At 44.9% G+C, this 15,847-nt stretch overlaps 1 protein-coding gene across 4 annotated transcripts in view; it reads right to left on the reverse strand.

The window, feature by feature from the left end:
* Positions 1-5,083: 5,083 nt before the first annotated feature.
* Positions 5,084-15,847, reverse strand: part of ATP2B4 (ATPase plasma membrane Ca2+ transporting 4) — a 107,176-nt gene continuing 96,412 nt past the window's right edge. For 3 of the 4 annotated variants that reach the window (XM_054026569.1, XM_054026565.1, XM_054026566.1), the window contains one exon: positions 5,084-13,999. In XM_054026569.1, coding sequence (XP_053882544.1) covers positions 13,694-13,999 — 306 coding nt within the window. In that variant the 3' untranslated portion in view covers positions 5,084-13,693. The remainder of the gene's footprint in view (positions 14,000-15,847) is intronic. The other variant, XM_054026568.1, reaches the window with a different exon arrangement.

The raw sequence follows: 15,847 nt of genomic DNA on the forward strand, positions 1-15,847 counted from the left end.
GAGAAAGAGTGATTTCCTAGAATGTCTTTGGAGCAGAGATCATCTTTATGTTCTGTGTTTGTACAGTGCCTAGCACAATTGAGTCTTGGGCCATGACTGGGGCTCCTAAGCACTGCCCAATAAGTTATTAATTACATTATAATATCTTACTGGTGTAGATTTATAAAGCCATAAAAGTACTCTTGCATGTTGCCACATTGACTTCCCTGAGCCCAGGTTTAACCTGCAGAGCTTTGATGCAAAGGCACATCCAAATAGACATGGATGTTCTGATACTACTAGAACAGGATTTAAGCTGGAAAAATAATATTTTTGCTAGTTCAAACCAACTATCATTAGCCAAATTGCAAAAGAAAAAGGAAAGAGGGAATGGGAAGGAGAGTGAAAGGGGAAAAGGAGGAGGCTGAAAAGGGGGTAAAGGATGAAGGAGGGAAGGGAGAAAGGGAGGTTGAAGGGTAGGAAGGAGAAAGGGATTTGGGAGGAGAGAGAGGGGTGCTGGGTAAAACAGTCACCCTCTCCCCTGGCTGAGCCAGCGTCACCTCTTGTGGGGTCCATGCCTGTGCACCCCCTTGGTACTCCCATATCCCCCAGCCTTCATTCCATTTCCCCCTTGCTGGAAGAAATTGACAAGCATTCACTCTGTGTGTGGAAGGAAGCGGGGGGAGAATGTGGGCGAATATGGTTATTCTAACAGTCAAATCCAAACGGTCAGGCAGCAATTCCAAACCCAAGCAAGCAGAGGGAATAGCCAGGAGCTCCCTCCTCTCCTTGGCTGCCTTCCCTGCTCTGTTTTTCTCTCCCTTCTCACTTTCTCCCTGTAGCTGTTGGTTTATTTTGCTCCCTGTCTCTTTCTTTCCCTCATGTTCACATCCGTGACTGCTGCCCCCACCTCTACCTTATCTGACCCCCAGTTAACTTCTCACCCGCCTTCTCCCAATCTTGCACATACCTTGTTGGGTGTCCAGCTGCCATCACTGAACTTCACCAAGATCTTCTGTTGACTATGGGGGGATAGCTCAGTGGTTTGAGCATTGGCCTACTAAACCCAGGATTGTGAGTTCAATCCTTGAGGGGGCCATTTAGGGATCTGGGGCAAAAATCTGTCTGGGGGTTGGTCCTGCTTTGAGCAGGGGGTTGGACTAGATGACCTCCTGAGGTCCCTTTCAACCCTGATATTCTATGATTCTATCCAGCTGCCTGACCGCTGTTAGCCACCATCCCCAACTCCCCAAAGCCTCCCATTGTGGCAGGTAGTGTGGTCTCATAGTGAAGGCACAGGCCTAGAAGCCCTCCCCACTGCCCTGCACCTTGTGTTGTCATTTACACCTGTGCAAAGTAGGAGGTGAGTGAACACAATTCTGATCTGGCAGCATTGCACGCTCACTTTGCGCAGGTGAAAAAGATCCCACAAGGTGCGAGGCAGTAGCGAATCAGGCCCTTGGATTCAGGACTCCTGGGTTCTATTTTCACAGGCTTGAGGCGTGTCCTTAGATACCTCACTTCTCCGGTCCCTCAGTTTTCCCATCTGTACAATGGGGGGTGATGATACTTGGCTAAATTCATTACTGTTTGATAAAGTGCTTTGTGATGCTCATCGTGAAGGTGCTTTCTTCCAAAGGACAGGAGCCTGATGGCTTGGGGCATTTAAATCTAGGCTGGACAAAACTTTAGAAAAATATTGTGCAGAGAACAATCCTGGAGTCAGCTACAATGCCATGGAGTTCTCAAACACTTGCGTAGCACAGACCATATCTTAACAGAGGGTGGATGTCCTGTGGAAACATTCCCTCCCATTCACAATCACGCAGCCCACTTCCCGTCCCAGTGACGATCAAATAACACCAGTGACCAGAACAAGTGCTTATGTGGGCAAGTATCTTTGGGAAAGCGTTTACGGGTTTTTTTAGCTTCTTCTAAAGCAAGGGAGCAGCAGGAAATGAGAAGCCACCAGCACTACTGACCAGACAGGTTTCCATGGACCATCACTGAATGCTCTGCAAGCCAATGGTGGTCAACAGATCCTACCTTGGGAGCCATTAGACTTGACACCCTGATCGGTGCTTTCCGTCTGTGGTGATAAAAGGGCAAAGTACTGGAATATTTCTCTCGCTAGATTGAATTAGCGACATGGGGCTTTTAAAATGTGCGACAGAGATTCACAAGGCAGGGATGCAACCGAATAGAGCAGGAGCTTTCAATGAACTCTATGCAGTTGGATGAAGCTGTTGATTAACAAATGCATCTGTGGCTCGTGACCCTGTCTGACCCTCTCTGTGTGAAACTGCTGCGGCTGTGAGCAGAGCTGGACCCCCTTCACTTTAAACAGTGCTGGCAGGGCCTTCTCTGGGATGGACTTTGGGACATGGAATCGGAGCACTGGAGGGAACTGTGAGAGATCATCCAATCCAGTCCCCTGCACTCATGGCAGGACTAAATATTATCTAGACCATCCTGACAGGTGTTTGTCTAGCAGACTCTTAAAAATCTCCAATGATGGAGATTCCACAACCTCCCTGTACATTTACCCCTTGCCTGTCAGAGCCTTTAACAACTTCTTGGGCGCCCACACACTGCAAAGGTGCGGGAAACTTTTCATGAGCGATTTGGGAGCAGATGGGCAGGAAATAGGGGCTGGATATTATGGCCGTTATCTGGGGTGCTTGCATTAATGACGTAGCAGTGTTGAAGTATTGGCGGCTTGACACTGTTGACAGTTTCCTTAATAGTTATTTTGATTTTTGTCCTTTCAGTGTCTTGAAAGCGGCTCGCCTATGGGGTTGGTGATCTGCAATCTACCTACATGAATCTTAGGGCATCAATTCAAGGAGTTCACGGTAACACAGGATATTACAGTAGCACAGTGATGGTGTAAGCACATACAGCACCTAATTGACCTGCTTAGTGTGCAGAAACCTGAGCCACATGCTGAGGGTTATCTCCTCTTTTTCTTGGAGGGCTGTGGGATATTTCATTCACCCCTGGCAGCCCAAGCTACTGCATCAGAACAAGACCGGCAGAGGTCCGTACTATACCTCAGGGCTGGACTAGATGGCCTCTCAAAGTCTTTTTCTGTCCTGCCTTCCAATGAGGCTATGCACACGCTCAGACTGGATGATCAGAATGACCCCTTCTAACCTTAAAACCCATCACGTTAGTTTCCTATCTCCTCTGACAGACCAGGGAGGAGAGCGGCAGAGCAGGGAGCCTGCCTTTCAAGCAGCACAGGTGGGTGTAGCATCCCATCTGCTGTTGAACAGCTATCAGCTATACCCTACATCAGTGCTTCTCAAAGTCGGGCTGCTGCTTGTTCAGGGAAAGCCCCCTGGCCGCGTCCGACAGCACATCCCAGGAAAGGCGGCCAGCACATCCCGCGGCCCGCGCCGCTTCCCGCAGCCCCCATTGGCCTGGAGCGGCGAACCGCGGCCAGTGGGAGCCGCGATCGGCCAAACCTGCGGACGCGGCTGGTAAACAAACCGGCCTGGCCTGCCAGGGGGCTTTCCCTGAACAAGCGGCGGCCCGACTTTGAGAAGCACTGCCCTACATACCGTGTCATTCCCTCTACCCATTGCGCTTCTTTTCTCCTGCCCCACAACCCATTTTCATGATGTGAAAAAAAGATCAGCTTAGCTAGGGTGATGTCATAAGCCTTCTGCATGCCAAACGTGCCTGTACGTCCGCATGAAGACTAACTTAGATGGCAAGACTACCTGGGTCCTGGGACCCATCCCATCTTATGCACACCCAGGGCATGACAAAAATAGCAATGAATGTAAACTGGCTGCCTTGCACTAGAGGAGAAAGCTCTTGGCCTAACAAGAGCTTGTTTTCTGGGTTACGACACGAAGCACTGGAACTGAGGGAAGGATGATGTTTTATTCTCTACAGCTGATATATTGGAGGGGCTCCTCCATTTTGACATCCACTGATGAAGCCCTGTTTAAGTGCAAATAGATGAGCCAGACTGGATAGGTTTCCCTTCCCTACGCTCATCAGCCTTATTCTTTAATGAGTGATCTAAGATTCTTCTTCAAACCCAAGTGTAGCCAGGCTAGAGCTACCAACTGAGGCATCAAGCAGCTGCATCAGAAAAACCAACGCTGGGCCTCCGCATGGCCACACCAAGCACCACCGGTTAGGCCCCGAGGTCAGCAGCAGGGAAAGGTGTGTGATTAATTGAAAGATAAAGAAACAAAGAGACCAAATTTAGGTGTTCACAGCCGAAAAGAGGGGAATTAAAAGGTTAGGAAATAAAATGTAACCAGGAAGCGATAACAGAGATAAGAGACAGGAAAAGACAAATGATCACAGGGAGAAAAAGCTTCCTGGAGTTTGTGCACACTCAGGCCAAGCCTGATTGCTGGCCACTACTGCCTAACTCACCAGCACTGATCCCTCAGACTAGACAAGGGCAAGCTAAGCTAAACCGCACTAGGCTCAACTGATGCAAACTCCAACTTGCCCATGTCTACACACGGAATTGACATGTTAGCTCATATGATGTGAAACTCAGCCTAGAAAAGAATGAGCGGGTTAGCATTGTTTCAGCTGGTGGTTGTGGTTAACCCGAGGGACCATATGAATGCTCAGCTGGATTTTACATATGGTGAGGGACATGTTTAACACAATGTGTTTTCCAAGCATTGACAGGCTTTTAGAGGGAGTACAACTAGAGCCATGGATGACAGCCAATGGCTGATTTGGGGTGGCTGCGTACAAACTCTCAGAGAGATCGCTCAAGGTCCCATTGTCCTGGCTGTAGCCCAGTGGAGCTAGCGATTTCAAATGCAGTGCTTCACACTGACCCAACTCATTCCAAGAAATAACCCAACGGGTCAAGTTAGAGAGAGACTGAGCATAGTGTTAATAAAAGGGCTGCTGGGGAGTAGTCAAACACATCTGTCCTGTGCATCTTAGGCCTGGCCTGCCTTGGCATACGTCCACATCTCTCCATGCCTACAGGACTATGAAATGAGAGCAAATACCAGCCACACACAGACAGCCACCCTCTTTCCCCCTCCCACCTTTTATTATTTTTGGCTTGACACTGATGAAGCCCAAACACACCAGGAAGGAAATAAATGGATGACATTTTTGTATCTTTTTATTTACAACAGGATTAAAAAATGCTTGCCCATGAATGACTGATGGCCTCCCATATTCAGTCTGGCTTTGTCAGAGACACACTGTGGAGGACCATAGACGCCGACAGACACGGAGGACAGAAGCAGTAAATACTTAGCACTGATATCTAATGAGGCTTTGCTTTTATTTTTATTTTTTTAAACCACAGACTAAGGCAGTGAGTCGCTGGGTCAATTTTTTGTTTGTTTGGCTGTTTAAAGCAGCAAAAGTTCATCACTTAAATTAAATCACGTCCCCAGGCAGGCTGCAGGAGTTCTCTATCAACCACCCCATTCAGTTAATGAAGACTGAGGTAGGAGGCTCTTGTGAAATGGAGTTGAGTCAAGGCCCAAAAGCAGTTAGCAAACTAGCCAAGGTAGCGAAAGTCTGGCTCGTGAGGTAAAAGCCCAGGAAATACTTAGCTCACGCTGTAACATGCAGTGGGAAGTAAACACCTGTATGCAGCTGGGAGCCTTTTTAAATCGGTTGTTTTCTTTTTAGAAAAAGAAGTCAGTTTTAATTCTGGCTTCACTTTTCAGAGGTGCTGGGCCCCTTCCAGCACCCATTGACTTTAACTGGAAATGGAATCACAGGTGCTTCGCACTTCTGAAAAGCAGAACTTTTCCTGCAGCAGTGATATTCTTCTAATTACACATGCCAGCTGGTGCCAGTCAAGAGCTCAACCTAGCTTCATTGAAGCCAGTGGATTTATAGCAGCTGAGGATCTGGCCCATGGGTTTAAGGATTTGTCTACATGGGAAAACTGACTGGCATAATTATACTGATAGTTATGCTGGAAAATTTCCCCACTTAGACACATTTATGCTGGAATAATAGTGCCTTCTTTCTGATTTTGCCTGTAGTACTTTTGAAGGGTTTAAATTAAATCAGCATAAAGGCACTTTTAATCTAGAGTAAGCGTTCATATGGAGACATTTATCAGTGTAACTAGAGAGGTATAATTATGCTGGTAAATTTCCTCATGTAGACTAAACCTAAGGAATCTCACCTGAAATTCAATGCTAAGATTGGCTTTGCCCACCCATAAAAGTGATCACCACCACGGGCTTGTCAACATAAAAAAAATTGTACCACTAACTACACAGATACAGTTATACCAATATAACTTATTGGTATATACTGGCTTATACCAGGACAGTTTATTCCACTAAGTGAAGGCAGAATAAACTATGCCAGTATAACTACATCTAGACTAGGGCTTGTTACTGGTATAATTACAGTGGTAGGAAATCACCCCTCCCACTGAAAAATTTGTATTTGTACAAAAACTGTGCAGGCTAAGCCTCAGAGAGCATGGCCCTTCCCGTGAAAGGAACTTAAGTGATGGAGTAATGAAGGGCCCCCCTGACCTACCAATTTCAGCGACATGAAGTTGCTTGTTTCACACCAAATCCAGGTCATGCTACAGCTCTGTGCAAAGCCATTTATGTTAAAGAACAGAACTTTTGCCCTATTTATCCACCCCAAAGCCTAAGGGAGAAAGGCCCAGCTTGTCAAAAGGTGTAAGGAATTAGGTGCCTAAATACCTTTGAGGATCTGGGCCCAATCTGCTGAGCTTGTATCCTGATCTCTCTTCTCCACTCAGTTTGGGCCCAACTTTGATTGAGACGCATAGAGTCCAATCTCTTAGCCTTTCCCAATCACACACAAGTTTGGCTACTGTAGGACTGCAACGTGGTTCATCAGTGACCCCATGCCAGTGCCTCTGCAGCTGGTAACCTGGCCCCATTACAACGAATCTTGGTAGAACTAATTGCAGTGGAGTTCCCATCAAAGTGGCAGGATGGAAATAGGAGATGCAAGCTCAGTAGGAATAATGATGTTGCTCCTATCTGCCAATGCCCAACCAACCGAATTATCGCCCAAAAAGAGCTACAGGCCAACACAGTAACAAGGAACAGACATTATGCACAAAAATGAGAGACTGACAGTGTGAGCCACAATTGTTGGCATGATAACTGGGTATGGGAAGAAAACCAACACCACACAACTACGTAAATTAGCATCGCAGCTGCTGTTCAGAAAAAACTGACTAGGTCCATAAACCACTGGGAGCATTTGTGCTGAATAGCATCCAATCAGAACCAGCTTTTACTTTTAACAATAAACTACATTTCTGACTGTATCTTTTAAACCCAAAAAGACAGGCCTTAAGGGTTAGCTAGTGTGTGATCCCAAAAAGAGGTTAAATATTTGACAGAACACCACTGGGAACAATGGTGACCCTGCCAGGAACTTGCATTACAACTCCTGTAACCACTTCTCCCATTCACCTAAGCTCAGATCTAAGCTTAATTCACATCAGTTGATTTGCTGGTCTCTAAGACAGTGGTCCCTAAACTGTGGGGCATACCACTGAAATGGGGGAGGGGGGTGCGCAGGGGGGCCCAGGCCAGTCCCAACAGGAGGCATGAAGGAGTGCCACCCAGCCCTGCTCCCAAGCCCAGCTCCGGCCCCAGCTCTGCCCTCATTCCCACAAGTCTCCATCTCTAGCCCCAGCTCTGTCATCAGCCCAAGCTCCTCTCCTGAGCTGACTATGCTGTAATGAAAGGGAGGCGGATATCAAACCACATGGTCCTAAAAATGGTGTAACCCCTGAATAGTTTCACTTGTGGGAACAGTCCCATTGGTTCTGATAGACTACTCAGATTAGTAAAGCCATTCCTGAGCATAAATGCCAAAGGATCAGGGCTTGTTTCAGCTACATCTTTTGATAAATTTCGAGTGCTAATTGCAGTTTGAGACTCCAGCTCAACAAAACACTTAAGCATATGACTAAAGAAGGATGGACTTGGATATTTAAAGGGCTTTACTGAATTGAGGTCAAAACTAGAAAGCTGCAGTTCAACTCCATTGCCATACTGCAGTTGGAGACAGCTTCTGGAGAGACACTGTCAGAGGAATAGGAAAATGTCCACATGGCCCTATCTGTGAGAAGACATTAGCTTTGGCTAGTGTTTGACAGCTGCTTCTGGACCTTGCTCGAAGATGGAAGAAGTCAGAACAACTGAAACAAACAGAGTTCAGTACAGTCACCCATAGCTGAAGAGGGAGATTGGAAAACCTTTTAAATAAAATTGTTTTCATGGTGTGAGATTGAAACAAACAAAACACCACCAGTTTCCACACTACAGCTTTGCTCGGAGGTGAGCCTTTAAGTGCAACCCTTCGTCTCAGCGTCAGTAGATGATCAGTGACTTCACAAGCTGGTAGACATACACTAAGGACAGCACAATTACATGTGGGCACATTTTATTCTCTCAATGCACTCGCACATTGTTTCTGCTCAACAGCAAAAGCTTTATTGATTCAAAACATTACCCCTTTGTTTCCCCCTCTATCTTCCGTTGTGTAGTTTCCCCCTGCCCCTTCCATTTCCAATCACAGCGTTATCTATGCTTTGAGTTCCAAATTCTCCCAGAAGCAGCTAGTTGACAATTCATTCAAAAAAGTATTTTTTCCTCCCCAAGAACCATATAAATTACATGCAAAACATTGTACATAGAGATTAAATAATATCAAAATGCAAATACAGATCAGGTGCACTTTAAGCTGGACTCTAGGATATGGCAAACACACCAGGGTACATATTGCTTTGAAACCACCATTGTTTTTAATGTCATGCATACCACATAATAGTCAATCTTTTATTTTGTCATTTTTTTCTTTTTTTTTTTTTTTAAATACAAAAATACCAGTGCTTATTATACTAGTTACTGAAAAAAAGAAACTCAAGTTCAAACCTGCGTGCTCTTTTCAAAAGAAAGATTTTGGTTATTTTGTTTTGTTTTTTTTAAAGAGAGTCAGATAAATATATACAAAGTGTATATTTCTGTATATATATTTATTTAGGGTTAGGAAATAAACTAAAGGCCATTTTAGCCATGGACTTTGCTGAAAGGCTAATTAACTTAACATCCCAACCACAGCCCCCTTTTTGGGGGGGGGCAGCAGGGACATCAGAGGCAAAAGCACAAGAGGTCAGACAGCCAAGAGGAAGAGATGGGCAGAATTACTGACAAGGAAAGGGAAAAAGAGACATCACTAATAGGACCGCACAAGTCACAAAGCAGCATTGGTTTTGACCCATAAATTCTAGGTAAGCCTGAAGGAGTTATAGTCAGTTATATCAGGCCAAAGTTATATTCACCACAACTATACTTAGCTTGTTCTTCTCCCAGAAAGATTTACTGCGGGAATATGTGCGGGGGAGTTGATTTTTCAGAGCACATTTCAGGAGATCCTTAAAGATAGCTCAGCGAATTGGTAAATTCACAAGGAGGTGGGGACAGCAGAAGTTGAAGTCATCTAAGACTTTCTCAGGGCACAAACAGAACCTACCATCACCTTTCCCCTCCTCTTGGAGCTGTAGCTCCCAGAGACAACTATCAACAGCCATTTGCCACAACACACATGTGAAGGCAGAAAACCTGGGGACACATGAAAAGCAAAGGCCTTGACTGTTGGGGAAAAATAAAATGAGTCTCTGCCTGGTGGAACACTGGAAGAAGTCACTATAGCAACCGATCTTGAAGATCCCTTCCTCACAGGGCCTGAGCCAGAGCCCATTGAAGGCCGTGGGAGTCTGCAGTGGGCTTCGAATTGACTCTTCCCCGGCATGATCTAAAGTTAAACCCGCTACAAGTCGTCCATGCTCCCCACAGAGAAAGCTTCTAGATGAGGGACAGACTGAACATGTATCAAAAGGAAGTATGTTCCTCTGCCCCAGCTCATTTATTTTTACAGCCTACCCATGGCTAAAATTCAGTTTAGTATTTTTCCTTCTGGAGATTTTATTTTTCTTGTTTTGTTTTAATTTTTTTCCTTAAAAACTTATTGCACAAAACCTTTGAAAATTAAAGTCAGATCCCTGTGCAAACAAACACCCCCTTTCCAAACCTAATCACATGATGAAAGCTCCTACAAATGGATATTCACCATTGCACACAGGAAGTGATGTAATGTCTTTGGTACCAATCTGCCACTTGATTTAACAAAACAAAAAACAGACCCTACCCTTAAGAATTGGATGCAAAATCGTTTAGAGTGTTTTAATAACACAGCATTCCAAGGCAAGTTAACACGTATCACAGGATATTACTTCATTTCCTGTCTGACATGGCACTATCTGTTTAATTTTTTCCCTCCCACTCGTTCTGTTGGCAGTAAAAAATAAAATAAAAACCTCTCTCCATCTTTCAAGGCATGTTTTAAGAAATTCATTTAGGCTACCATGCCTTTTAAATTGAAAGCACCATCTCTTTCTCTCCCCAGTTTAAGTTTCCTCAATAACTTAAGCCATAGTTAACTGCTGCCAGTTTATCACTGAAACTAAATAGAAAAACAATATTTTACATAAAAAAGTATGCACAATAAACGCTTATACTTTAAGCAACCAGCCATACCAACATAATTTATATAAAAAACAGTTCTGTGTAATCCAACTAACTTTTAGTACAAAGATGGCTGCTCAGAGAAAGGAAGTTGATTGGAATCTGACCAATCTTTAAGTTACCTGTCACTTTAAACTGCCAGTCATGTGATCACATTCCATTGCAGACACATGACTTACAGCTTTGTTTTTTTCCTTTAAACAAAATACATATGGCTGACTTAAAAATATCAGTTTCTGATCTAAAGAAAACTATATTTTTTGCATAATATTTATATATAATTATTTCCCCCCCCTCCTACGATTGAAACTAGAACAAAAAAATAAATTGACTAAAAAGGTAGACCAGACCCTCATGGTAACCTGCCAGTCACAGAGACTTCTGGGAGTGACTTTTTAAGCGCTTCCAAAGTTCCCCCTGCCCCCCCCCAAAAGTTTTTTTTTTTTTAAAACAGGTCCGAGGTAATAAAAAAATATCAAAGAAACAAAATCAGTGTCCCCCAAAAGTATTTAATAAATATTTACGTAAACTCCTAAGAACACCGTATTTTCATCTGTTGTGGGGTTTTTTTGCAAGTATTTAAAATAGAAAAATGATCTTTTAAGCAATGTAAGCTTTAAAACAGAAAAACGAAAATCCTTTTCTCTTTCCTATCAGATAGGTCATGTAAGAGACCAAGAAACAGCTAAATTTCCCCCTTAATCCCTCCCAATTATAGCTCAGATGAAGAATGAAAGGAATGAAGGAAGCAGGTGTTTTTTTCTGGATGAAAGGGGTGGGCTTTGATTTGCAAGTAAGATGCACAGTGGTGGTGATTTCTTCTTGGTATTGGTAGTTTGTGGAGCCTAGCATCCCCTCCTCTTTACTAGCCATGGAGCAGAAGACCCTGTGAGAAGGACCTTTCATTGGTCTACCCTGAACAGATGTGGAATGAAGCGTGACAGCGCCAGGGCATGAGTCAGTGTTGGGTTGTTTAAGGAACACTTATTTCTTGGCAAAGTACCGGGCTCCCAAGTGGCAGACGGTGCTTTGGGCAGTGCTTGGAAAAGGCACGGGAGTTTTTGCTGTGCGTTCTTAAAAACAAAAAAACTAAGAAAAAAACCCCACACAACCTTCACTCGCTCATTAAGATATTTCTGCTTGTTAGGAAGGAGGCTGGGCAAGGCCCCCCTGTCCCTTTTTGTCACAAACCCTTTAATACAGTCAGTTGCAAGTGGGTTCTCTCTCTGCTTCCAGGTACAGCTTTTAATTGAATAAGTGTTGGATAAGGGGGTAAAATAGGTAACCTTCTACAGCATTTCTCCATGACACCAATCTAGGGCCAAACTCTGAGAGGCACAAAAAGTACCCAATGAAGTCAACAGGAGTTGCAGACATCTCCCATCACTCATGATTTGACCCTTTCTTGGCATCACAAGTGAGTTTGCTCAGAACTATTTCATTGAGTGGCTTCCCAGATGATCAAAAGCTGAAGCCCAGGCCTCTCACCCTGCCACAGCCTAAATATCAGGGGACAAACCTAAAAAACCCCAAGAGACACATTAACAATTAGCACAGGACACCCTGGAACGGATTTCTCCAGAGTAAGTTACATTGGCTATGACCTTAGCTTCACAGATCATCATTTCTTGCCTCTGCTTGTAGTACTGAGATGCAACAAGATCCAGGCAAGAGGGGAGGCAAATTAGGGTTTAAGGTGGAGAGGGAACCATTGTGACAAGGGAGAGTGGGGCAAAGCCTAGCTATTAAGCCTCCTCTGAAGTTCTGATGAAGGAGGTGCCCTTCCCAGGAATAAGACAGCCATGTTATAGGAGGATGCCCCTATTTGCAAACGGCTTCATCCAACCCTAGAAAGACACAGACAGGACAATTCCATCATGAGGCGGGTATGTACACTCAATGGGATTGTGCAGATATGGCCACTGCAAATATGGCTTCCCCTACTACAGTCTCTTCTCTTTCCTAAGGGACCTGCAAAACCCAGCAAGGATGGGTAGCCTTAAGTTGCCCCAGCGGTTCCATGAGCAGCTGGCAGTCGATTCCCATCCAGACCCCGCCACTGCTTTGAAACAGATGTGCAGCACGTGGTATGTTCTTTGGGATGAACCTTAGCCGTGGCTAGCCTCACTCCAGGGCCAAAGGAATATTTAAATCTGACAGTTTAAAAAACAAACAAACAAACAAAAAAAAAACCACGCAAAAACACCTCTGCTCACCAAAGTGGTTCAGAAATGATTTGCTATTAAATTACGCATGACTCTTGCCGACCATCGAAAATCCTGCCGACCGATATAATACAGTTCAAGAGCAAAAAGATGCATTTAAAAAGGTCTGCAGAAAGTAAGACTTCTTATTTCCAGTCATGGCAGTTCTTGGAGAACATTCCCAGCAATGGTGGCAGCATCTCCTGTGGGGCTTTGTAACAAAGCAGGGTCTTTTTCAAATCATCTCTTAGCCAACATATTTAAGACTCTTAAATCACCCTCCTCCCTTGTTTTTAATCACAGTTAGCATGTTGGAAACAGAGAGACACACACATACGAAGACAGAAAAGTAGTAAAGGTTAGGTACCATTTTTTCAAGGTGGAAGACTGGTTTACATACTCTAACCATCAGAGTCTCCCGCAGGGAATAGCTGTTTGGTTTTTCCCTTTCCTCCTCTAACACAATTCAAGATTTTTTCCCCCTGTTCAATTTTTAAATCTGTACCTTCATGCTGCTTCTCCCCCCGCCCCACAGTGTGACGTTATCGGGGGTCAAATCCCACAAGCTAAAAGACCCCCAAGTCACCCCACAAATGCACCTTCAGATGGCAAGCGTGCATGTAAGACTATTTAAGACAATCTGAACCTTTTCTTTGAACATGCATTTTTCAAAATGAAAAACCCCTATGGACACACGGAACTTGACTCAAGGAGAAGAAATATCAACTTGGCTGTTTCCCACCTGGGCAAGTACCCACTGCAAACTGCTCCCTCCCCTCCCCCCTCCCCAACCCATGGTACTCTGGTTCCTGCCACTAAATCATAAAAGGAAAACAAAATAGTATACATATGAGCCGTTAACATGAAGTGACCACTCTGCAATATCAGTTATTGGTGCTGATATCACACGGGACTCAGGGTGAAGGAAGTGAAGGGGGTAGCAAAGTTCAAAGGTCAAACCGATGATTCCAGGCTGTCTAAGGGGCTTTCAAACTCCGGGACGGTGTTCTCGGCTAGATCGCTGTCCACCGCATTGTTATTTTGGTTGAGGGAGAAGGATTCACCTGGGCTACTCCCACCTTGGTTTTTGAGTCCGTCAGTCTTGGAGTCTTCTTCTGCGTCGTCGAGGAATGGGGATTGAGGCTCGTCTTCCTCCATGATGAACTCAGGGTGAGTTGAGAAGTTATGAATGGAGCTTCTGGATTCGGGTTTCTTGAGGCCTTCATATAAAGAGCTACGGAACGCATTCACCACTTTGATCTGTCAGGAGGTTGGGGTGGAGGGTGGGGGATAAACAGAGAAGAGGTGAGAGGCGGCCATAGGGAGATCTCAGGAACTTCAGGTGAAAAATAAAAAAAGACAACACCACCACTACAACAATACGGAACAAAACTCAATAAAAATAAGAGAAACTATGGGAAACTACGATGGCCACATGGATCAAATTCAGGAGTAGGTGTGTGATGGGGCAACCGACTATGGGGCGACTTCAGAAGCTGTAAGAAAAGACAAACATTTCCAAACAGATCACTTTGAAATGAATGGAAATCAAAATGCATTAGTTCTGGTGCGTGCGCGCACACGCTTCTGTGCATTTAACAAAAAGACAAAATAAAAGTGGAAGTACAACTCAAAAGAGAGGTGGGTTAGACACACAGTGATTTGGCTTCTAGGCAAATGGGAAGTGATGCATTTTTAGTTATTTATTTATTTTTTGTAAACCTATAAAAAGGAATCAGTTTAAAGGTGTCATGGCTTCATCAACTCCGCGTGGAGCAGCAGATCCAAGCAGATGGCACTAACAACAAACGTACCCAGCTGAGCATGCAAGAAGGAAACCAAAGCTGTGCGAGTTTCCACGCTGTAGCCTAGACTCTGGTCAGGAGCTTTCGATCCTTGCCTGTGCCAACACGTTTAAGGCCAGCGTTTCCAAAAGCAGCCGCTGCTTTCAGGTGCCCCTCTTGACATGTGTCGGACCTGGCTTTCCAGAGACATGAGGTGCCCACAGCTCCCGTTCGCTCCTACAACAGTCATGGGGGCTCAGCACTTCTGAAAAGCACTTCTAAGGCCCTCTGCATCTCAAGTTGGGCAGGATTTATAAAGGAGCCTAAGGCATCCCATTCACAAGTTCCTCACGTTCCTTTGAAAATCCAAGCCTGAAAGCCTACAGCTCTCTCACCCCACCCTGCAGTCAAGTCACAGTTTATTCGGTCACAGGTTTAAGATCCAATTCACATTTTCAACACACAAAGGTGAAGCAGGCAGCGACCTGGTAACACTGCATTTTTGATGATGGTGACTTCTCCATGGGCACACTCACCCCAAACCCACGCGTGTGCGTGCGATGTAGGTCATTCCACTGCAGCCAATGCACAGACATTGGGTGCGGAAGATCACATCTGTTCCCATGAGTGACTTGTACTCAAGGAACACTCAGGCGTATGCATTCTAAACGTCAATTCAATTCATGCATCCTCGTACGTTTAAATGGCTTCTGTATGGAGCTGACAAAACCAGAACCACTACTACAAACTCTCTCAACCTTGAGAGGTCAGAGAAAAGTGTTATCTGGATCCAAATTGCAAAATAAAATGCTACCCACCTGTTTCTCCCCATCCCCCAAAAGTATTTCTAATTAACCAGTGGCCACATTCCTGAGTCCCATGCTGTCAGAGTGGCATGCCTCACATTGCATGAATTACTCCTGTCCACAGCTCCCAACCTTCCCCAGCTAACGGGCGCTAGTGTGTGCCAGGGGTCATGGAATTGCAGACACTGCTTTAGCTTAGACATCAGCCTGTCAGCCCTCATTGAAAGTTACATTCCAAAGATGTTCCTCATCATCCCATTACAGTTGTGACCTGCTGCAACCTACTGGGTTTGCTCCTTCCCCCAGCGAGTGGAGGGGGAGTTCTAAATCAACCGTTTGCGTTGGATGGAAACTGAGCTGATTCTGTGTTTTGAGGGCAAAAAGGACCAGCCTCTAATCTCACCTCCTGCATAAAGTCCTCCATGAAAAAGTCACCCAGGGATTCCTGCAGTGGAGGGAATTGTTACCACTCCAGTGTACTCTCAAGTCACTGCTTTATATCTCCTTTGAGCATCCCC

Source organism: Malaclemys terrapin, chromosome 4 (genome assembly GCF_027887155.1).
Source record: "Malaclemys terrapin pileata isolate rMalTer1 chromosome 4, rMalTer1.hap1, whole genome shotgun sequence".
In the NCBI taxonomy this organism is placed as follows: Eukaryota; Metazoa; Chordata; order Testudines; family Emydidae; genus Malaclemys; species Malaclemys terrapin.